At 37.0% G+C, this 25478-nt stretch overlaps 1 protein-coding gene across 5 annotated transcripts in view; it reads left to right on the top strand.

Annotated features, from left to right (window-relative positions):
- FMN1 (formin 1) overlaps positions 1–25478 on the top strand; it is a 372953-nt gene that overhangs the window by 325385 nt on the left and 22090 nt on the right. For all 5 annotated transcript variants that reach the window (XM_089778461.1, XM_025189464.3, XM_075927044.2 and 2 more), the window contains 2 exons: positions 17045–17096; positions 22924–23073. In XM_089778461.1, coding sequence (XP_089634587.1) covers positions 17045–17096; positions 22924–23073 — 202 coding nt within the window. The remainder of the gene's footprint in view (positions 1–17044; positions 17097–22923; positions 23074–25478) is intronic.

Here is a 25478-nt window from a genome sequence, read left to right as displayed (position 1 = left end):
TTTGGACAGGTCCTGACCCGATTTTAGTGCTACTGTGATATAAAGATATCCTATCTACTACAGCTTAAGTCTTATCCTTTTTCTGTCACAGGTGTTTGTCATCATCAATAGTTGGAGTTAGGCTGTCCCCTGTTAACTTGTTGAGGGCTGTGCAATTATTGCATGCAATTAATACGGTGGAGCACTTGTCCAGATCACCTTGTACAGAATTGTCTCTCTCTTGGCTTCAGAAGGGGTTTCCTAGCACCTTCTGTTCCCACTCTTGACTTCCAGCTTGCTGAAAATGGAGTCAGAGCACTTGGGCAGCCATCTTAGTTGTAGTGCTTTTGTTCACCCAGACTGTAACTCCATGAGATGGCAAACTTCAAGTGTGGGCTAAATACATAATTTATAATAAAGAGGAGGAGCAAGTGCTTCATCTGCTGTGCATCTATATAAACTTCCACTGCCTGTGAAGTTTCTAGCTTTTGATATTAAAATCATTTTCTCTTTTAGCTTGAATAGCCGATTTCAGTGTTTTTGTAAGCTATCTGTGGAAGTGTGTTAGTGAAAATTTCAGCCGAGGAATTGCAGCTCTCTGAATCTTAATCCATTACAGTGGACGCTATGGTTCCTTTGCCAGGCAATAATAGCATGTAGAATCTGTATGTCAGTTATTGAATAACCAACTAAAATATGATTATTTTGTATCATCCAAGGGGCAATTAAATTTAAGACTGACATCCCTTAAGCAGGGGCTACTACTCTAGTTTATAAAACCAAATAAACAAACAAATCGTCACCAATGTAGCAGGGGAAGAAGTGAATCTCAAAACTCCATTCTGAAATCAACCACAAGACAAAAGGGTTGATGGACCTGATCAATTCTGCCATTTAAGAAGTGCAAATGCAAAACTGCAGAAATGACATTTCAAGATATATTTCCTAATGTGAACATGGAAGTCTGATGTTCTGTCCAGGCAAAAGAGTGCAGAGAAGCATGGAAATGCAAAGAACATGCATGGCTATCAGCAAGTCAACAAGCAGTGAACCTAGGATCCTGGGCAATATTGGTTCTGTAGTTATAGACATTGGACTTGCAATGAAAGCATTACAGATCTTGCCAAGAGACATAAAGTGTTTGTCATATAGGTTCGATAATAATGTTTGGAGAGTAGATAAAAGACCTGCAGAAATCATACACATCTGTTTGTAATTAGTAGAAGTGATTCAGAAAAGAGTGCAGAGTACTGCTGTGGTTGGCTTTGTAGCTGGAGCAAGGCATTATGAGGCAGACTGGATTGAGCTCTGTGATGAGCATCCAGAGCGTGCTGCTTGGATTCAGAGCATTGCTTAGTGTGTGGGTATGCCCTGCCTGTGGACGGGACTGTCACTCGTGCATCAGACTCAGCAGCTATCAGCATGCACTGCAAAGAGCTACAATGCCATTGGCAGATTGAGTAGAAGTGAATATTAAATATTTTGAAAGAATCATTTTCAAAACACAATTTTCATTAAGCTAAATTATGGGAAAGCAACATTTTGCTATAAATACAAATGCCATTAAAGAAACAAGTGCATATTTTGAAGATTAGTTTCAAGAACATTGAAACCAGCTTCTTAACTTTTCTGTTAATAAAATGAGACCAACTATTGGGAGTAGTCTAAATTTTCTTGCTGCACAGTCACCTCCCTGAAATTGAAATATACTTTGAAATACCATAATATTTGGCCTCATCCTAGAAAGAAGATGTAAGCTATTTCTTATTACTTTTCTGGTAGATTTTACCTGATTTGAGTAGTTTTGGCTTGCTAATACTGCCTAAGCATACAAATTGTTTATTCTGACTGTAAGGTGCTGAAACAAACCTCTGTTGGATGAGATATAGTGCTGAGAAGTCACTTTATTTATCACTAACGTGTTCCTATTTCCAGAAGGGATGAGGGCATCAGTTAGATAAGAAAACAGCATTCTGATATTTGAGAACTACAAAGTAATTCTGATGAGAAGCAACGATTTAGTTTTACTGTCCAAGCTTGGAAATATGCACAAGGTAAACAGTACAAATGGGGAGGATTAATTGCTTTGGTTATCTGTAGAATTGCCAGTGCAATTCAGTAATGTTTTTAAATGTGATTTTTATCCTTAATTTTGAGCTTCCAGCTCCCACTGAAGCCAATGGAGAGGCTTTCTATTGGGTTTCATGGCAGATGGATCAAGTCCTAAATACTCATACACTTTTTAGAATACTTATACACTTTAAGCTTTTTGCTTATGGGATTTCCTCAAGATTTGTTAGTACAGTTTTTAGGACAAAGAAACCCCAACCCTGACTGGGACCTTTACACTTGATTGTAAAGGTGCATTAGACAGGCTGTGTTTGTTTGTTACTAATGTTAGGGCAGGAACAGACCAGAAAGGGGCCTTGTGACTCACTATGGTTACCATTTTATTTTTAGTTGTGTTTTTGTTTTAATTTAAGAGTGCAAGAATTTTTTTGTATTATGGAAGAATTTGAAATAGTAATAGTTGCTTTAATCTTAGTTATTTTGTGCGAAATCTGTTTTTATAAATGTAACTGTGTAATTTTTGTTTGTGTGAGTGCAGAATGTATTTGGAAAGCAATTAGTCTGAAGGCCAGCACAGCATCCAGATGGTCAAAGGAAAAGCTAGAGACTTGGGGGAGGGGTACAAAGGAACTATCAAATGTGCCCATAGTATTTGGTGACAGATGAGGAGCAGACTGGTGACCCTTAAGTTAGAGCAAACAGTCCCAACGTGAAAATAACAAATCCCATCAAAACAAGGGCAGGGCAACACCCAGAAAAGCGATCATCAGACTGATATTAAACAATGAAAACAATCTCCATATAAATATATTTTGCAAAGTAACTGATTACAACATAATGAATCCATAGATTTTCATGAAAAAGGATTCTTATAAATGATGGTGTTTTGCATTGGGTTTCTTGGGTTCCATCCTGCCAAGACCTGGATCATTGGTCCAGACCCAAGAGAGCTCAGCTCCTCCCTCGCGCTCAGCATAAGTAGTCACTAGTCTGATGAAAGCAACAGACTGGTAACTATAACAACATTGGCAGGACTGTGTGTGTGTGTGTGTGTGTGTGTGTGTGTGTGTGTGTGTATAAATGCATAGTGCTTTTTACTTTGTATTCTCAATAAACATGGTTTATTGGTCCCCCCCCCCCCCCGCCCCAAAAGCATGCTTCATATAAGCATAACAAGAAGAAAGCACACTGGGTAAAGCATTGGTTATCCCAAAATATCAAAGAATTCCTCACGTGTTCATGATTCGTAATCTTTTTTTTTTTTTTGGCTGCGAGTGAAGCACATAAATCTGTCTTTCAGTTAAAATGTCTTCTCTGTTTTTTTTATTTTCCAAATATATTTAAAAATTAAATAGCTTCCTACATTTCATTTTCTTAAAAATAAAAAGCAAATTCCAATATTATAGACACAAGACATCAACTTGTAGCATACGTCATTATATTTATGTGTGGCAGAATTAATTTTTTTTTTTATAATTTTGGTGGAAAACAGATGCTTGCTTTAAGCATTTTTTTACTTTTATCAATTTAAATTTTCACAGTTCAAGGAAAATTTGTCAGACAATATTTAATGACAGAAGACAATGAGATTCAAAAAAGTTAAAACTTTATAACCATTAAAGCACAAACTGTCATAATATACAAAGTAAATAATCTTAAATCAACTCTAAGAAGTTTTCAGACAGCATTTTTTCTTATTTTGTGTAGCTGTACATTTCAGGCATTATTACTAGAAATATTAGTTATTGATTTCACTGTGCTCATACAGAAAAATAGTGGTTTATTGATATTTACTGATAATAAACTAATCCTTCCAATTTTAATAATTTAAGTTTTAAACTAGTTTTGTATGCCTGTTGAAGGCTCTTTTATTTTAATGGTACAATTTACAGTGATGCACTAGATAGTCACATGAAAAGAAAATGCGTTCATTTTTACTAGATTGTTACATAACTCTGAACTGGATATGAATAATGTTGATATGATTTGTGCTGGGTTTCATTCTTACAAATAATGTTTAGGTGGCATAGTGTGTGAGAAACAATGGTTTCAGTCAAAGCAGATGCATTAAGTTAATTCATTTGTATTTATCTTACCCCTGAATAGACAATAGCTTAATTTCCACTCCAATCTTCTGATGAACTGGATTTTATCACGAAAGCGCATGACCTAACAAATTTGTTAGTCTCTAAGCCCTGGTCTACACTAGGACTTTATTTCCAAATAACATGTCCTTCTCCCCTCCCCCCACTCCTCCGCCACATTTGAATTTATAAGCAGAGCGTCCACACTAGCAAGCTTGTTATTTCAAAATAATGGGCCTTGGAATTCAAAATCTGTACTCCTGCTTTTCATCAGGAGTAACACTAATTCCAAAATAGTTATTTTGAAATAATGGTAGTGTGGATGCTCCAGTGCCATGATTTCGAAATAGTTACTTCCCAGAATGCAGGACAATGTAGCACTTTAAAGACTAACAAGATGGTTTATTAGATGATGAGCTTCATTACTTCCCAGACTAATTTGAACTAATTACTCCCCAGTGCTTCCTAAGGCTCTAATTCTGAGGTAGCATGTTCACATTAAAGGAGCCTGCCTTGGACTAATTTCAAAGCTTCCCCATAGTGTGAACATGCTAGTTCGAATTTGTTAAATCAGGAGTTAAGTTGAATTTAGTAATTTTGAAATATTTCCCTAGTGTGAACATGGCCTAAATAATTCAAGCCAGTGGACTGGGCATAGACTGGGAGCAAAGAGACTTGGGTTCTGTTCTTGGCTGTGTCAGTGACTCATTTAGTGAATAAGGAACTTTGTCACTCAGACTATGTCTATGCTACAGAGTTTTTCCGAAAAAACTTGCAGAGCGTCCACACCTCAAGCTCATTTTTGCGCAAAAAAATCGAAAGAACAGAGGGTTTTTTCCAACATGGGTTTTCCTCATTCTCTGAGGAAGAGCACCTTTTTGCGAAAGAGCTCTTTCACAGAAAGGTGTGTGTGGACAGGGAAGAAAGGCTTTTTGCACAAAAAGAGAAAGAGGAAAAAGCACAGGTACCCTGGTGGCCATTCTGTGCATAGCAATCAGAGCTTACTTTCAAGAGAGCGTCCATGCAGTCTGGACACTCTTTTGTAAAAGCGCATCGCTTTTTCGATGCGCTTTTGCAGTGTGGGATGCGCTCTTATGCAAGAAATTTTTGTGGAAGATCTCTTCTGATAAAAGCTTCTTGTGCAAGAAGCCTGCAGTCTAGACATAGCCTCAGTGTTTTAGTTTCCGCTCAATGAAATGGAGATAACACTTTGCAGTAAAACATTTTGAGCTGTACGGTTGAAAAAGCAACAAATAAGAAATAGCAAACAAGACACTTCTGCTGCGATACTGACACTGGTTGGGAGTTGAAGAGTAGTAGAGGACCCAGGCTGGCATACCAGTTTGAGAGCTGGTAGTGGTGTGAAAATGCCCTCAAGTTAGTGTGGTATGACAGTTTTGGTAATTACGTGAAAAAAAAATTCTTTCCAGCACCACTTCTGCCTTGCCACAATTTAGTTTCATCTATTTACTAATGTGTTTATTCTGTTCAGCCACCCAGTTGGGTGACATACTATCTGTGTTTGCAACAAAAGAGTTGCAGAGCTATGTGATCTGTGAAGTGTTAGCATTAAAGTCCATACCGTCTCATTAGCTCCCTTAATAGATGTATATATGAGGAATAAAGTGAAGATGGAGGCAGGTTGAGTCTGTGAGTATTCTTTAAGAATAAGCTTTTGAGGAAACAGGGGTAGAGGTTGTTACTATTGGTTAAATGTTCTTTGGGATAGAGGGTTGGTTTGTGCTTTTGTTATCTTAGAAGGAACTTGAGCTTTTAACTCTTTTATATATTCACCACCAGGTGGACATACAACTCCCATTACTGTGATTAGAGGAGTAAGCAACCTTTCTATGTATTTAATTTTGTTTGTTTGAAGATTCCCCCTCCCTTTTTTTTAGGATATCCATAGAATTTAGGAGATCTCAAAATAAATTCTCATTCATCACTGCCTTAAAGATGACAGTCAACATTTAAAGTACTGTATTTAAATTATAGGACTCTGTCATTTTGAAATACAGTCAGATTTGAAAATAAAATAAAGTTAGTTCCATTTATGTACCTGGCTTGAGTTCTTCTGCCAGTTTTTGAGGTTTTAAACTTAAGTTTTTTATAAACAGAAGTATTCTCTCCCTTGTTGCTATGTAAAGACAAACACAGACAATAGAAAGACTAACTATATACAATGGGGAAACAGTGACTCTGACAAAGTGGTATTCAATGCACAAAATAAGCAAGCAGGAAAAATAGGTAACATTTTTTTCACTAATCTGACAATTATACTAATTCTAGACAAATTCTATTCTATATAAGTCTGCTTATTGCTTTTATAACATTTCATCTAAGCAGCTTTCAGTAATTCATCAAGCAATATGACTAACACCTTTCAAGTGTGGTTTATTCTCCCTCTCCTCAGAGGAAGAATTGTATGTGCAGTGTGCAGTTGTTTTGTTTGGAGTTTTTTATATATACTGTCCTATGTGTGTTATATCTGAGAAGAAAAGTTTAGAAAAGTCAGCCTTAAAGTCGAATGTGAGTAGATGTTAGTTACAAACATAGCAGGTAAAAAGAACCTTCAGATTAAGGGTAAGGTATTTTTATATTTGTCATCCTTTTAAACAATGTACTCAGAGTTGCCATCTTGCTTTGATACAATGTGACTTAGCTGCATTTTCTTTTACAGAATTGTTTCAACGCACAGCATTTTTCTTTGCAATTAGCCACTCTTCAGGCAATTAGCCTCCTCCACTGTTTAAAACTATATTGTGTAAAAAAATTGAAAAATAGATGTTAGAAACTAGAATTATAAAAAATGATACTCAGTATTGAGTAAAATTATGAACAGTAACAGTTTTTAATAGTAAAAGGGTTTATTTTAAGTCTGGAAACAATATTGTAAATATATCATAATGATTCTTTCATCAGACAATACTGAGTATTTCTGAATGTTATTTTGCTTGACAGATGTGATTTTACATCATAGCATTCTTTGTTTGCAAATCTTTATACAAATTATACAAAACACATAAAAGTTTTTCTCTGTATAAAAAATGTCCCTAAATAATCTGGCATTTTTGTGGTGACGGTGAGCTTCAGTGAGTAGGGCACTAGACTCTGAAGTCAAGAGAGACCTGTATTCTGGTCTAAACATTGCCCATGATTTGCCTGTGACTTACTCAAGTAACTCATCCTGTCTTTCTCTCTTTCCTGATCAGTACAATGAGTGTGATGATAATATTTTTCCACATTTGCAAAGTACATTGGAGGGTATTGTAAATGTGCTAAGTATAGTACTATAATATCATAGTATCTAAAAAAGCAAGTTTAAATAATATTGCTTTTTTCATATTAAAAAAAATTCATGAATTATAAATAAGTTTTTTGGACAAAAGAATATGTATGGCTTTTTAAACAATTTACCTTTAAGTGTATTTCTTACTCATTCCTATGACTTTATAGTGGATACTGGCCTTTATAAATAGGAGACCCACAGAACCAGAACCTAGTTTACTGTGCAGATTTTTCAAAGTAATTTCTGTTTCTCCGACATAAAGAATATGAAAAGCTTTTTTTAATAGGGATTCTAGCATGAGTATAATATTGATCAAAACAACTGAAAGTCTCAGCAGAAAGGTTAGCAAGTCAAAGAGCATGGAGACATAAGTTGCTAGAAGGAATTCTGGATACAATTTTACAACTTTTTGTTTTATATATTTTCCCATTACCTGATTTTCACATGCTTAATTGTGAGGAATAGCTGAACAGTTGACATACCAACACAACCTGTACTGTTAAATATGCTTAGTCTTTTGCTACTTTACAATTGCTTATCTAAATCTGAATTAGCCAAATCTACTCCAAATCAGAATTTTTCTGAAATACAGGTCATTGTAGTCATGATCAGTTCTATCCTTACTCCTTTAGAAATGGTCTTTCGTTGTTGGCTCTGAGACTTGTAAGCAGGGCAATATAGAGAGATTTGCAGCATTCCTGTTCTATATAGAACTTTACCTCAGAGGCGATTTATTTGGCGCATTTCATCAGCACTATATTAAAATGTATAGACATAAGATTTCACTTCATTGTTGCCTGGCTTTAAATAAAACAGTGCAGTATAAACTCTTACATTCAATTTTATTTTGAGTTTGGTTATTTAATGTATCTCATGGCCAAATTGCTTACCAAATCTAATGTTACAAATTTATTGTGGCATCACTTTTTTCCTTTGCAGGGCAAAACAAAAAGTTGTGAAGGTGGGTAACTGTAATGTGCCAAGCAGCACATTTTCAGAAGGTCAAAAGCTTCTTCTCAATAACTTAGATTTTCCATTCGTGCTTTTTATCGACAGTCTTTGTTTCTTAAGGAACCTTCATAGCTTTTTTTATTTATACAAAAATCTAGCAAAGAAACAGATGTGCCTCATATAAAATATGCAATAAATCTTGTCTCACAAATTCTTTGCTCTGAACTTTCTGACAGAAACTGTCAAATATCCACTTTAATTCTGGTATAAAATGTTCACTTTATGTCATGGCGCCAACCACCATATGCCGGAATAAAGTCAGTAACCAGCAATAAAAAAGGCAACATAAGCACCTTTGAAACAGTACAAGCAATCAACAGTGAGAAAGGTCTATATAAATCTATGGAGAATTAATCTCAGCTTTGCCACTATCCTGCTGTGCATTTACAATGAGCCTCTGCTCCCGACCACCAGAAGTGGCTTACTTTGCAAAAGGAGTATGTCCTAATGAGGGGAAAATGCATGAAAAGGAAAGCAGTAGGTTTTATATCCCTATCCCTTGGATCACCTAGAAGAGCGTGTCCTAGTGTGTTCCAACATATGGGGCCACTACACATCTCGCATTGCTGTACTTTAGCTGATCATGTGAAACCAATCTTTACTAAGCTCAATCAGCAGAAATGACTTCAGCTTCATAAATCATTGTTATCATCCCACAGGAGGAGGCAATGGTATGGTTTTTCTCTTCAAAAACATTTCAAGCCACTGGTTTCACAAGCTTTTCTGAAATTAGTTTCATTCCATTTATACAATTACCCATTCTTTACTCACCAGATTGACTGTTGCTGCTATCTTCCAATTAACTTATTATTTGGGTATTTACATTTACCTTACAGTTTAGAGATGACCTGTTTCTTATTGATATTAACAGTCATTCATCATGCATTTCAATGTATCACCCACGGTATAAGAATGTGCTGATCTTAAAGTTTTCACTTATACTTGCAACAGAAAATTGTAGTTACATTAAAACTGCCTCGTTTATTTTCCCAGAAAACAGATTGATTTTAACCTTACTTTGTTTTAAAGTGGTTAGAATTAATTTTCTGTAAACTGGATACACTTAGTCATCTCAACGAGATTAATCTACAGTCACATTGGAATCAGACCACAGAATTATGTAGTTGATTTAAAAAAAATAAATTAAAGGTTGGATATGTTTCGATTATACTTAAGTGCTAACAGGCTTTAAAAACTATTTTCTTTCTGGAAGCACAAGAGCAGGGAGTAGGGATTAATGCAGGCTTAATTGTATTTCAACAGTGTTCAGTTTTAACCAATTTCAATGAAAGAAGAGTTTCCAGAGTTTGATTTTTCACTCTTGTTATACGGTTAATTTGATAACTGTAGAATATGGGAATAGAGAACCTCAGGAATCTAACATTAGTCCTAATTTTACAGAAGAGATGATAATTGTGTGTCCTAGTTAACTGAATAAATATCCTTAATTATATTTAAAAAGATTTTTCAGAATATCAGTACAAGCACCAATTAAAGAAAACCTCTCATTTAAAGAAAAATGTTTTAGATAGGAAATTGAGTAAATAAATTTAGAATACAAAAGAAAGAAGTTAATTCTTTCTTATGCTAATCTTCTTCAAGAAGTGGGTGATTTATGTTGAAAATATCAGAATAATGAATGAACATAGAATAACTGTCTCAGCAGTTCATGGCTCTAAATTTCTAGTAAACTGACCTTCAACACTTCTTCTGGCAAATTTATAGACAGCATTATCACTTTTAAAACAAAGCATAATTTCTTAGTTTCTTTTTTACTACCTCTGATAATAAACACTTTCTCTAATGTGTATTGCTTGAATGTGTTCTGTAGTGTATACAAAATGTATAGCGGCGTCATGTATACATGTAGCAACTATTCTTTGGTAATATTAAGAATACTGATCAGTTGTATAGTGTTTTGCATGTTCAAAAAGCATTCATTAGTTCTCACAGCATCCTTTTCATGTAAATAGGTTAATTCCATCTTATAAATTGCAAAACTACATGAGAAAAGTTAAAGCAACTTGACCACAGCTGTGCAGACTTTATTTATAAAAGAAAATTTTGTATATGTTTTTAAACATAAGGTTTAGCTGCACTAGTTTTTTAAAGTTTATTTATTAGCATAGACTAAATTAATCTGTTTTAAAAACTAATTCAGAAAACCATGGTGGAAGCAAGTCTTCAAACAATTTTGAATGGCTTTGGTTTGTCTAGTCTACCAATTAACTGCTTTGGATGTTTCATGTTAAAAACCTGTACAACATTTTTAATATAAATGAAGTAAAATAAAAAAGCTGAGGTCAGTCAGAATTAGAACCCAGCTCCTTTTGTCTACCAATTGTTTGCTTAATTCATCAGGGTATGCTTTATCTCACAAATAGATTGTATCAGTTGTAACTTTTTTTATACTTCAAATGTCTTTTTAATAAGAAGAGATTGAAATTGAGAGAGATTTTAAAAATCCATGTTAAACCCACAGCTACAGCCAAAGTAGAATTGTCTTCAACTGAAGTTTCAAGGGTAACTGAAAATCCGATTAATTAGGGTTAATTTAATTACCCTATTAATTAATTACTCTAATAATTTAAAATGTGTACTTTATTGCTATCCTGAATTTGTGTAGCGTTAGCTTCTAGCCACTGGATTTTGTTATACCAGTGTAAAAATAATTGTTTCTTTGTGTACAGTTTTGCAAAACTAATATTCCCATAGCTGTATGCAGCATATCATATTTTCGAAAATGTCAGGGAGAAATTGTTATGCTCAGTCGCAAATTGATGAGTGCTTTCTTGCTCATAAACACAGTAACGTTTATTATCTCCCACCCCTTTCACATAGTATTAGTGAAAGTTAGCTTTTGTATTCTAAATAACATTATTCATGACTGCATAACTCTTTTTCTAGTTTACATCACTAAAGAATGATCAGTATGTATTAATCTGATAAACTAGAATAGATTTGAGACATTTAATATACAAAGAACTTATATGTAATTTCAATACTACCTGTTTTAGCTTGAATTTTAAAAGTTAATTCATATTCATTAAATTATCCACAGAAAATCAAAACCTAGAAATAGTCCACAGAGGTGATGATAAATCAAAGTGTCTAAGTAACTTTGTCTGAAGTGAAAAAAATAACCATGCCATTGAATGCTGACTTATAGGGAGTAAAAATAGTAAGCCTGCCAAAAAAATCCTCTGATCTAAATGATTAGGATGCATACCATATGATTCATCTGTTGATAAAAATATGTTTCAAATGATGGGAGGAAGCACAATATAACTAGAGTATTCTGTAGCCAAAGTTGTTCATTTCTGATCATGTGCCTTGAGCATGCACTCCCACTCTGTTATCATTTCTCCTTCCCTCAACCCTGCCCTCACTCCCCAAGAGTACTTACTTATAGCATTTTTGTAGAGATGGGAGTGAGGGGTTTTCCCTCCAGTCCTGGAGGAAAGGGAGTTCCACGAAGGGACTTAGGTACCTAACCCCAGTGTTAGGCACCATTGCAATCCACAAAATACCCTCTCAGCTGCCATCTAACCCTGTGGTACCTGAACTCACATAATGCCTCACTCCAGGGCTACGTCTACACTGGCACCCTTTTCCGGAAATGCTTAAAACGGAACAGTTTTCCGTTATAAGTATGTCCGGAAAAAGCGCATCTACATTGGCAGGATGCTTTTCCGGAAAAGCATCCATGGCCAATGTAGACGCGCTTTTCCGGAAAAAAGCCCCGATTGTCATTTTCGCGATCGGGGCTTTTTTGCAGAAAAGACTACTGTGCTGTCTACACTGGCCCTTTTCCGGAACAGTTTTTCCGGAAAAGGACTTTTGCCCGAACGGGAGCAGCATAGTTTTTCCGGAAAAACACTGAAAATTTTACAGTAGATCATCATTGCTTTTCCGGAAAAGCAAGGGACCAGTATAGACAGCTGGCAAGTTATTCTGGAAAAGTGACTGCTTTTCCAGAATAAGTGGCCCAGTGAAGACACAGCCTAGGTGTATACCCACACTTACAATGCTACAGCCATGTCGCTGTCACACTTCAGTGTAGACAGTCACTACTGCAACGAGAGGGGTTCTCCACCTCCCCAAAAGGCAGTAGCTTAGTTGACAGAAAAATTCTAAAGCTGTCTCGCCAATGGTTAGTAATAGAGAGGTAGCCATGTTAGTCTGATCTTGCTAAAACAAAAGGAAAAACTGTGTAGCACTTTAAAGACTAACAAGATGGTTTAATAAGTGATGAGCTTTTGTGGGCCAGACCCACTTCCGCAGATCATATTCTGGAAGAGGATTGGCATGACCATATAGAGCAAAGGAATACAGTGAAAAAAGTGAACACATTATTAAACTGACAAATCAGATTTAGTACAGCAGAAGGTGGGGGGAGCGTGAGGGAGGGAGGGAGGAAATAGCTATTTGAGTCAATGAATGGCTAATCAGGGGTGATAAGTGGGAAACTATTTTTGTAATGGTTAAGGTAATTAGCCCATTCGTAAAGTTTGTTGCAAGGGAAAGAAACCTCAGGAAGATTCTTACCAACAAGCATAGGACATACCACATTAATACCAACCCTGGAACTTTCCCTTGCAACAAACCCCGTTGCCTACTTTGTCCAGTTATTTACTCTGGTGACACCATCACTGGACCTAACCTTGTCAGTTATATGATCAAGAACACATATGCCTGTTCAGCTAGAAATATAATTTATGCCATCATGTGCCAACAGTGTCCTTCCGCTTTGTATATTGGACAGACTTCTCAGAAACTTTGCCAAAGAATTAATGCCACAAATCAGACATGAGACATCTTCACAAGGAAAAACCAGTTGCTTTTCATTTCAACTTACCTGTACATAGTCTTAATGACCTTACTACATGCATCTTACCTCAAAGAGACTAACACCAGATTACAGAGGGAAACTTCAAAACTTTCTTTCATGCTTAAATCTGACACTTTACGAATGGGCCTTAACAAAGATGCTAATTACCTTAACCATTACAAAGATAGCTTCCCACTTATCACTCCTGATTAGCCATTCATTGACTCAAATAACTATTCCCTCCCTCCCTTCCCCTCACCCCACCTTCTGTACTAAATCTGATTTGTCAGTTTAATAATGTGTTCACTTTTTTCATTGTATTCCTTTGGTCTATATGGTCATGCCAATCCTCTTCCAGAATATGATCTGAGAAAGTGGGTCTGACCCACGAAAGCTCATCACCTACTAAACCATCTTGTTAGTCTTTAAAGTGCTACATAGTTTTTCCTTTTGTTTCACCAATGGTTAGGTCAGCATGGCTATGTCTCTCAGGCATGTGGATTTGTTATGAGAGACACAGTAATGCCGATGTAAGTTTTCAGTGTAGACAATCCCTGGTGTTCAGATGCCCATCTCACTTCTAAGCCCCTGGGTGATCTGCAAATTGGGGGTAGATAGGTGTAGGAGTGCCTGCCTTCCCTTTGTGGCCTAGTCCAGTAGGCATGTTCTGAGACTAACTCCATGCAAAATGGTGTGGGGAAAAAGAGAGAGCAGGAAGAGGCATGGCTTCCATTGTAACCTTTAGCACAGTGGTTAGGGTATCTACCCAGGATGTGGCCATTCTTAGTTTAATTCTCATCTCTGCCTGATGGTAGAAAGGGATTTCCCACTACTTGGGTGAGTACCTTTGCCAATGAATGAGGGTTACAGGGACATCAGAATAGTGAGCCCATTATTTTGAAACCTGCAGTATCCTGAAATAGCACCGAAGTTTAAAGGACCCCTACGTGGTGAAGGAGATGCTGAGTTACTTATATATGGGAAGAGGGTAGGGGAGTGTCCCCTCTCTACCCAAACCATTTTAAATAGTGCTGTACCTGAGTTTCTCTTTCATGATGTAGCCTGTACAGGGCCACCTGAGAGGAAGTGTATGCCTGGCTGCATTGCCATCAAATGTTTTTGCATAGAACTGGTTAGGGTTTGTGCTCTCTTCAAAGGAACCCAGCACTTGGTATTCAGAGGACATATCATCCTGACACTTCTGCCAGTCCCCAACTTCCTCTCTGTCTGATAACTGCTGCACTCACAAAACCAGTGGTCAGCTCCTTTTCCATTCTACAGTTAAAAAGCTTATTACACATAGTTACAGGATTAGTTTAGAATAAGCAGGGCTTGACAAATCCCTGTTTCTACTTGCCCATGGCGAGTAGATTTCAGCCGATCACCCCATTCACTGGCGGCGCGCGCATGCACAATGCAGGTCTTGCTCATGCGCAGTGAAGGGCTGGCAAGTAGATTTCGCCGCCGTTTGTCAAGCCCTGAGAATAAGGATAGTTATGTTCTAAAACTTCACTGTGCTTTCTGTTCTCCTTCCCATCAGGGAATGAGAGGAAGGTACACAGCAGGCATGCATTTCTCTCCCTCCTGGTTGAGGAGGGGAGAGAGGAGGAGAAGGAGCAGAGGAATGAGCAATCTATCCTCCCTCACTAACCCTCTTGTCCCCTCTGCACGCTCCCCTATATACATATATCCCAACCGCTTGCTCTAAGTCCCGCCTCATACCTCCCACCTTGACTCCTGCATCCCCAGACACTCCCTGTTCCCTGCCCTAAGCCCCCCACACTTCCAAGCCCGTGCCCTGACTCCTGCACTCCCCACACCCACACACAACCTCCTGCTCTGAGCCCCCTGCATTTAAATTTCTTACAATTACTGTTGTATTAGAAACGTCACCACCCCCATTCCCTTGTCCTGAGACCCCATGAGGGGAGGGGTGTGATGGAATAGAACCTGTAAGAAATGCAAGGGTATGTCTACGCTTGCACCCTCTTTCGAGAGAGGGATGCAAATGAAGACTTCGAAATTGCAAATGAAGCTGGGATTTAAATATCACACACTTCATTTGCATATTCACATTATGGCGCTATTTCAACATAGTGATATTTCGAAATAACAGACGCTGTTAAGACGTGGTTATTTTGAGAGAAACCCCTTTTCTTGAAATAACTGGTAAACCTCATTGTATGAGGAATAAGGGTTATTTCAAGAGAAGGGTTTTTTCTCGAAATAACCGTGTTTTAACAGCGTCTGTTATTTCGAAATAGTGCCATAACGCAAATATGCAAATGAAGTATGGGATATTGAAATCCTGGCTTCATTTGCAATTTTGAATGTGTTCATTTGCATCCCTCTCTCGAATGAAGGTGCAAGTGTAGACATACCCTAAGTTACTTTCAACATAAGTTGTTGTTATTCTGAAATAGCTTATTTCAAAATAGCACATCTACACTGCAGGGAAGCCTCAAAATTAGTCCGAGGCAGGCTTCCCTAATGTAGACGTACTATCTCAATTTAGAGCCCCAGGAAGCACTGGGGAGGAATAACTTAGCCCCTCACCAGTGCCATTCTATTTCAAAAGAGCCGAAGTGGAACGTCTACACACACCTTATTTCAAAATAGCTATTTTGGAATAGGTGTTATTCCTCGAAGAATGAGGTTTACAGATTTTGGAATAAGCCATCCATTATTTTGAAATTATCATATTGAAATTTGAAATTATTTCAAAATAATGTTTTATCTCAAAACTAGTTATCTCAGAATAATGGTGCAGTGTAAATGCACCCTTAGTGTGAAATGGTTGACGTTATTAACTATTCTTTAGTGTATATTTAGCAGCATCCAATGATATGTCCTGCAAGAATAGGTTGACTCGACACTGCACTTTCATCATTAAAAATGTTGTTGTTTAGGTTTGGGGAAAAATATCTATGAATAGCACGGGTATGGACAGTGCTTCAACATCAGGAAATGCTCTTCCAGTGATGAAGCTACTGCCTCTCATTGAGAATAGTTTTATTTTGTCATGGGAGTACATCTACACAGCAGCATTTTTTCAGAATAGCTTACGTTATTTTGAAATAACAAAGCGTGTGTCTACACAGCAAGCCATTATTTTGAAATAACATTGAGATGGAGGACTTCTTACTCCAACTCCTGTAACCCTCATTTCATGAGGAGTAAGGGAAGTGTTCTTCCTTCAACTTCCTGCTGTGAAGACAGCACCAAAAGCTGAATTAAGCTATTTTGACTTCAGCTATGCAATTGACATAGCTGAAGTTGTGTAGCTTAATTCCAGTTTTGCCCTGCTGTGTCGACATGCCCCAGGAGAGCTCTCTCCTGGCAATAGAGTGGCCTATACAGCTCACCTTACCTCAGTGTAACTACAACAGCCCAGCTGTGCCATTTTAATGTGCATGGTGTAGACATAGGATTACTCTTACTGTTTTAGTCTCTAATAATAGTGGACACTTAAATTAGTTATTTTTAAATGGAAATTAAAATTAGATCATTTGCATTACATGGCAAGAAACTGAAATATAACACGATTCACTATTTTATACATTACTTTCAAAATCTGAGTATTCTCTCCTGATGAAGTTTGAACATACATTTATTGAACATATGGGCAATTACTGTAAAATAATGAAATGTTTTTGTTATATGTAATATGCAAACTATCAAACCTGAACATAATAAAATGTGTACTATAAAAAACAATGTAAAACAAAGAGTACAATAGTCAGATCCTGATTTAAAATACCAATGCTTTTCATTTTGCAGCTGAAGAAGAGCATAAAACAGAAGAGAACTGTTTGGAGAATGCACAAAAAAGGTAAGTTCTCCAGTCCTTTCAAACAGGTATTTAACCAAAATGAAAGACATTATTGATCTTAGGAAGTCAATACCAATTAAATAGGAAAGACTACTGTAGTTTAAAAATACAGTACTCAGTGTCATGTTTTTTATGTCCTGTTGCAGAATAGGATGTGAAAAAAGTGGTTTAAATCAAATAATCCACTCTCTATGAAGTTTAAATATTTTTTATCCATGAATTAAATCTTGGTCTCACTGAAAAATATAATAAATAAATAACTGCTTTATTCAATGAAAATGTATTGGAATGCCATTTACTCATTCATCATTTAGATTGCAAAATAAACCACAGTAGATGCTTGTGGAATTTATAAAGTTTTAATATAAGATCATTTATCCATGCCATATTTTGATAAGGGCAGGCAGGAATAGGAAGGAAAAGTCAGTGAATCTGAGTTTTCAGATGGATTACAGACTGTCTTACTTGTCAAGTTTTGTTCACATGAAGCTTTTACCTTCCATGTCACTGTATATTAGCTATTCAGCTGCTTGTAAATGAGCTGAATGAAGTAAATGTTAGTTAGCCTTTTTAGTAGCTTTGTGGTGAAGATGTTGTCTGGCTCTTAGTACATTAAAAATGTTAGATTTTAATATTATCTGTAAAAACTACTGTTTTGGTTTGTCATGCTCTTTGAGCTGATTTTGCAGCATTCAAATGAACTTCAGTAAGCTCTAACATATTTAGTAGAATAGAGTTTACAGGGGACAAAATAATTTACTTTCCTTCAGAAGTTTTTGAAAGGCACAAATAAAAAAGCCAAGTAAAAGACAAGATTAGACATGAGATCTCACATCTGGAAAAAAAATACTTACCCAGAAATTGTATGTGCAAAGCCATTAATACATAACAAATAGCAAAGCACATTTATTTTGTAATGCTTCTTGTCTCACTCCCAAGCATAGGTTTATCTCTTTTGCAAAAGAGCAGCCAGATCTTCAATATCCAAATAAGGTTAGAATGTTGCATTAACATATCATCTGAAAGATAAATGTAAGTTTGCTAGTATAAATTTGGCTCTGATGAGAAATAGCACATTCCTCTCTATTGTATCCTCTCTGAGTGTGCATTTTTATGTGCTCACATTACAGAGCTGAGATGTATACCTGACTAATGATTGAACCTCTCTACTCCAGCATTCTCTGGTCTGGCAACATCCGTAGTCCGGCATGATTTTAGTTAACCAGATATCCACTTATCGGGGGTGTGGCCAAGTTTCCCACAGTCCTGTAAAGTTTATTTTCAGCCTCCTGTCCTGGCTCTAAGTGTTCTGGGCTGTTAGTTAGCTCTAATGTACCTCTACATGTCTCCCCCAGCTTGTACCAATGCTTAGGATTCTTCTGTCCCAAGTGCAGGACTCTGCACTTATCTTTGTTGAACCTCATCAGATTTCATTTGGCCCAGTCCTCCAGTTTATCTAGATCACTCTGGACCCTATCCTTGCCCTCCAACATATCTACCTCTCCCCCTAGCTTAGTGTCATCTGCAAACTTGCTGAGGGTGCAATCTAGCCCCTCATCCAGGTCATTAATAAAGATGCTGAACAAAACTGGCCCTAGAACTGATCCTTGGGGCACTCCACTTGAAACCAACTATCAACCAGACATCAAGCCATTGATCACTACCCGATGGGTCCAACAATCTAGCCAGCTTTCTATCCATCTTACAGTTCATTTATCTAGTCCATACTTCCTTAACTTGCTGGCAAGAATATTGTAGGAGACCGTATTAAAAGCTTTATTAAAGTCAAGGTATATCATCAACTTCCCCATGTCCGCAGAGCCAGTTACCTCATCATAGAAGCTAATCAGATTGGTCAGGCATGACTTGCCCTTGGGGAATCCATGTTGACTGATCACTTTCCCCTCTTCCAAGTGCTTCAAAATCAATTCCTTGAGGATCCCATCCATGATTTTTCAAGGGACTGCGGTAAGGCTAACTGGTCTATAGTTCCATGGATTGTCCTTCCTCCCTTTTTAAAAATGGGCACCTTTTTCCAGTTGTCTGGGACCTCTCCCAATCTCCACGATTTTTCAAAGATAATGGCCAAAAGGCAATGCCATTTGCCAACTCCCTCAGTACCCTCGGATGCATTAAATCTGGACCCATGGATTTGTGTATGTCTAGCTTTTCTAAATAGTTCTTCACCTGTTCTTTCTCCACTGAGGGCTGCCCACCTCCTTCCCATACTGCATTGCCTAGTGCACTTGTCTGGGAGCTGACCTTGTCTGTGAAGACAGAGGCAAAAAAAGCATTGAGCACTTCAGCTTTTCCCACATCATCTGTCACTAGGTTACCTCCCTCATCCAGTAAGGACCCCACACCCTCCCTGATCACCCTCTTATTGATAACATGCCTGTAGAAATCTTTCTTGTTACCCTTCTCATCCTTGCTAGCTGCAATTTCAGTTGCGCTTTCACCTTCCTGATAACTCCCCTGCATTCACAAGCAATATATTTATACTCCTCCCTAGTCATCCTATTTATGTTCCAGAAGCTTTGTGTCATTCTTGTGCCGTGCAAAATCACCAAAGTTACTGATAAATTGGCCCTTCCTTTACAATTGATTGATTGGTTTCAGTTATCTGGGTTACAGGATTTTCCTTTTTATTATTTTTCAACTGTGTAGGAAAATTTGCCAATGAATGTTCCAGGGCGTGAAGCTGTGATTGAAAGGATCTGTTATTCATTTTAGTGGGTAATAGTTGTTTTTATAAAAGCCTGCCTTGTAGCGACACCATGTTATAAATTGTTAATTATGTTTAAGACATTTTAGAATCTGTGATACTAGATTATGCTTAACTGATTATTTTAAAATGCATCAGCTATTTGGGTTTTTTTTCTGTTTTCCCTTCACGCCTCATATTTCTAATGTTCAGAAGATATGAATTATTAATCCTAATTTTTTCTAAATTGTAACTCTTATTCATGTTCACCTCTGTGCACTTGCTACTCAAAGCCACTCTGGAGAAGCATAGACCAGTTCGGCTGAATTTCCAGTTGCTTTATTTTGCAAAGCAGATAGAACATATGCTCTTACTTTCCCAGAGTAACTGCTGTAATTTTGAGGAAGGTACTCTATATTCTTCATACATGGCAAAAAGGTTAAAGCCCTGCTTTAAGTGCAAAACTCAACCTTAATAATAGAATTTCCATATAACCACATGGAGCTAGATACTGAAAGAAATGTAGATGTGGGGATGTTCAGCATCACCACAACTAACTTTTAGGCACCTGAAAATCACTGGGATTCTCAAAACTTGGATTAGTCCTCTAAGCGCCCTCTACAATGAACAGAGAGGAAAAGGTAGCCCAGAATGAGATTGACAAGAGCTAGCACCCTATGCAGCTCTTCACCTAAACTAGCCAATCGGAAATGCCAAGGCTAGGAGTGAGTGCTAAGTCCTGCCCTTCTTTTGGAGATAAAGATCTAAATGGAAGCTTCAGGATGGCACTTGTGATCTCAGCTGCAAACTCTGTATAGGAGAGCTTAGGCTGTTGATGCAAGAAACCAGGTGGGAGGAGGTTATGTAGTTGGTCCCCTAAAGGTGAGTGCAAGCCATTAAATGTGCATAGAATTTGTCTGCTGAATGGGACCCTGCAAGTGAGTTAGGCAGAGAAACACCTTTCTTTCCCCTGTTTGTGGATCACTTGGGGCTTTATGTGTTTGGACACCTGGTCTGGAGTTGCTGTGTCATGCTCATAGTCAGAAACATATATGCCCAGGAAAATTTACTACAGATATATAGGCACTTTGTGACTTAAGGCACCTACAGGATTTGGTGGGAGTTGAATGGGAGGGGGGAGTTGTAAATCCCAGTGGGACCTGGCTCTTAGATTCAGGTTTCTAAAGCGGCAGCTAGGCACGTAACTCCTTTGTGAATTTATCCCAAAATATGGATCTGTATAAATGGATAAGCTAATAAGGAAAGAGAGAGCTGCTCAAAGATGAGTTGAAGGCGATTTGTTGACATTACATTTTATTATTTGCCGACACACACAGTTTTATTTTATTTTTATTTATTTTTTTTTTGCTTCCTTTTGCCCACATGTAGATGGAGTTTCAAGAAAAGTGAATTCCCTTAAAAGATTTTCTTATATCGCCTTTACTGTTAACCCATGGCATTATTTGTAATCATTCTCTGCAAAGCTAGCTTGACAGCTATTTCTAATTTGGAGAGAAAGTTGATTCAACCTAAAGAAAGACAATTTGTAGACTCTACACTTTGTTTTAAGTTGTAAATCTCATAACCATGATCATGGAATCAATTACCTGTTTATCTGTGAAATATGATACAATAATGGTCCAAATGCATAATGCACAATAACTTAAAATACCACAAAAGAATAGTCAACAGAAAAAGAGTGTTTTAGAAATACAAGTTGAACCTCTCTAGTCTGGAACCCTCGGGACCTGATCAGTGCTGAACCAGAAATTGCCAAACCAAGGAAGGTCAATATTATCTAGCAGGATTACCAACACTTCCCCTGCTTATTGGGATTTTAGAAGACATTTAGGGATATATTAGAGCCAAACAACATCACAGAACCCTGAGAACCAGGACTGGTGTCTGTAAAAAAAAAAAATAAAAAATAAAAATGTATGGGACCACAGGAAAGTTGGCCATACCTATGAAAAGTGAATATCTGGCTAACTAAAATCATGCTGGACCACGGATGTTGCTGGCCCAGAGAATACCAAACTAGAGAGTTATACCCAGATACTTTACTATTCTATACTACAGCTAAAGCATTTTTGTAGTGTATTACAAAACTGGCAATAAAAGTTGCCTATTATTACTGCTTTTATCAGCTTACTAACTTCTTGAAAATGAATGATTCACTATCATACTAGCTCTTTGCAAGCTAGTTGTTGGCACTGACTAAGGCACTTGTGCTACTGTGCTGAGCACCTCATCGCTACTGAAAGTCTCTAAATCAGGGCTACTCAACATGCAGCCCACAGCCTGAATGTTTACGGCCCACAGTGTGGTTTGGGTTTACATGGAGCTCAACATGTGGCCCACAGGTGGGATTCTTTGAACCAGGCCTCCACTGGGAACTTGCTCCACAATGGCGAGGTATCTCCTATGTGGGGGGTGAGCATTAAAAGACTCAAGTGGACGGACTGGCTAGAACAGGGTCTCGGCGTTTCTAGCCTCCAGGGAGGAGGTGCCGAGAGCACCAGGACATCGTGGGAAGTGCTTTGTATTCATGCCCACGAGCATGAGAGAAGCTATTTGCATATATATTTGCATGAATATGCAACCACACTTAAGTTGCGGCCCTCAGCATGTGCTGTGAGTATTATTGTGGCCCCCGGAGCTTTCAAAGTTGAGTAGCCCTGCTCTAAACTAATCATCAGGTGACACTTGGGTTCCTTTTTGTTGATTATTATTTGTCGTTTGGCATAAAACTCTCTTCTTTGCCTTTAGTCAGATAAAGGACACTCCCTTTTCTGCTTTGCAGAAAAAAATTATAAGTTAATAAGTGTAATTTGAAATACAGGTAAGTAAATTATTATTATTATTAAAAACGAGTGTTTGTGCTTTGTGTACATGCTATACATCAATGGCATCTTATGCACACACACAAAAATTATATTCCTACAGGGGAAAAGTAGGTGTTGGAATATTAGTTACACATGGCATGAATTGCTGCTATGGTTTCCAAAGTAAAAGGGAAGTTATGGTAATTATGAACCTTGGCTACTGAGTCAGGAACCGGACCTCAGGGAAACTAAGCTTCCCCAATGGGCTTTAGGTGTTGACAGTTTTTTCCCCCTGTAGCTTTGAAGAAACAGTGGGATACTTTGGGATAAAGCCAAAATCTGGCGAGAAGGAGGTCACACCAAACTATGTCTTCACTGTGTGGTACGAGTTCTGCAGCGACTTCAAGACCATTTGGAAACGAGAGAGTAAAAACATTTCCAAAGAAAGGTAAGGTTCTAATAAAGTCATTAATACTGTTTCAGATGCCTGGGAAACTGTTCCTTCTCAACTGAACAAATTATACTCCCATATTTCACAGGCGTCATTGTTTTCTTTCAGATCAAATGGACATCAAGGAAAGATTATTCCCTCAGGGTATGCAGGAAAATTCACCAAAGGCATGCTGTCCCCACACAAAGATAAACACATATAATCTGATAAATTACACTTTCTTAACCCCTTCCAATTACTAGCTAGTAAAATGAAAGGGGAGCTATGCTAATTTGTAACAGATTGCTTCTCTGTGTATTTTCATGTTGAACTAGTCTAAATGAGGCGATATTGCTGTCGCAGACAGTACAGACAAATAAAAGTGAATGCTTTTCCAGTTAATATACTGCACTTGCATCAAAGGGAAGCCCCTGAGATTCAGCCCACACTTAGCACAGTGTTGAAGCCCCACATTGAATTTACAGCACCACTTCTGACTGTTGGTATCCTGCTGAGGACATCAAACTGCATGCCGCTAGATCTCACCACAGTCTCCTGATTTTATTAGTTTGAGTAAAAAAAAAAAAAAAAAAAATAGAAAACCCATAGCTCTGAGCCTGATTTTAAAAAGAGACAAAAGGCTGAATCCTTTTTTTTTTTAAGAGAGAGAAATCTGTTGTATGCAAATACTCCATGGTGACCATATATTTTATATATATGGTTTGTAGAACATTCAGACTCAAGAAAAAATGGATAACTTACTATCAATGGATATAAATCTGAGTACATATTCCAAATTCAACTAAGTAAAATAAGGACACATGCTTCTGGAGAACATATTGTTTGAATAGTTACTCTAGTTGGTATTGAACAGATAAAGACCAACTTTTAAAGACATCCCATAAAAAGCATAAAATCCCAAATATATTAAGCCCTACAAATATTCTTCAAATCTGGTGTTAAATACAGATAATACAGTTTTTGAATCCATAAATAGCATAGCATTCTGGATCATTCATTTAACATGATAAAAATAATTTAAAATGTTTTACCGCCTATTACATTTACAAAGCTATCTTTTATTTTTATTTGTACCTGATTTGACAGGTTATACGTCTGAAACTGTATCAAATCAGTTATCATTTAGCAAACTTCCAGAACTGTGTACAGGTTTCCTCAGTACAATAGCTTGATGTATTTCCTGTTGAATCATATCGTTTTAGTATCATTCTATTAGTCGGAGGAATATAAATTAATGCATAATAAAGGTCAAGGCCATACGTCCTTTCCTTTTTTAATTTATATAGTACCAGGATTCTGACTGCATGCTAGTGACTCCTTCAAAGAAACAGGTTTAAATACTCATGTAAAGGCATAAATGTTGCATTGGAGAGAACTTAGCAGCACTTTTCTATGATCTTAAATATATTATTCAAGATATTGTCAAAATGTTAGTGAATAGTAACACTGTTTACAAATAAGAATGTAGTATAGGTGTCTGATCCATTCTGCTAATCGGTCTAATGTGGTGTTTATTCCTACTCACGATATAAAGCAATAACCAGAAGAACACAACGCACCTAGTTTTAAATTTGTAAAAACTTTTTTAAATTTGTCAGTGTCACAATAACTAAATAATAATATTTTTTAGTTTGCTTCAGATTATTTTATTAGAATATCATTAACTCTGAAAAAGTTTGTGTTTTGTTTTTCTTTAAATTTAAAACCTAGGTGATTCATCTAGACAATGTGCTGCTGAAATGAAGAGCCTCGTGAAATAACTAAATTAGACTGATGGAAAAAACTGTTTTCATCATCTTGTAAAGTCATGACCCTTTAAAGGTTCTGTTTTACAAAGTGTGAGACTGACAGTTCATCAGTCGCTGTCTAGGAGGAAAAGTTTGAAAGAAATTTAAGTTGAAATCACTGTACATTGTGCAATAGTCTTTTAGTTTTGCTTTTACTGCAAATATGTTAGGAGGAAAGGAATGGACAGCTGTCTTCTGTAGCTGGGTAAAGCTAATTAATTTGATGCACGATTTGTTTTGCATTTCTACATGTTTATAATTAAAATGTAAAAAGTAACACTGTATTTATCAGTAATAAATTCTTCTTGTGTCTAGGGAGGAAATATTGTAGAAGCAGAATAAGTATCTTTTTAGCGAATATTTTAAAATGTGGGTGTCAACCTTAGGCCCTTAAATCTTTATTTATGCACCTAAATAACTGACACCTAAATAATCTTTGGAAAAAATTCAATGTGGGCTACAGATTGTCCATTCTCAAAATTAGCTTAGTTATGTCGGTATGCAAATATGGATTTCATTGTCTAGCTATAGGAACCCAAATGTGTTGACTTTGCCCCTGAGATGTTTTCTGTTACCAAATGTAGACCTAGTGAAATTAAATCTATTAACATATAA

Source organism: Pelodiscus sinensis, chromosome 5 (genome assembly GCF_052426305.1).
Source record: "Pelodiscus sinensis isolate ZL-2025 chromosome 5, ASM5242630v1, whole genome shotgun sequence".
Classification (NCBI taxonomy): domain Eukaryota; kingdom Metazoa; phylum Chordata; order Testudines; family Trionychidae; genus Pelodiscus; species Pelodiscus sinensis.
Note: the sequence above shows the minus strand (reverse complement) of the source record. Positions and strands in the feature narration are given on the sequence as shown.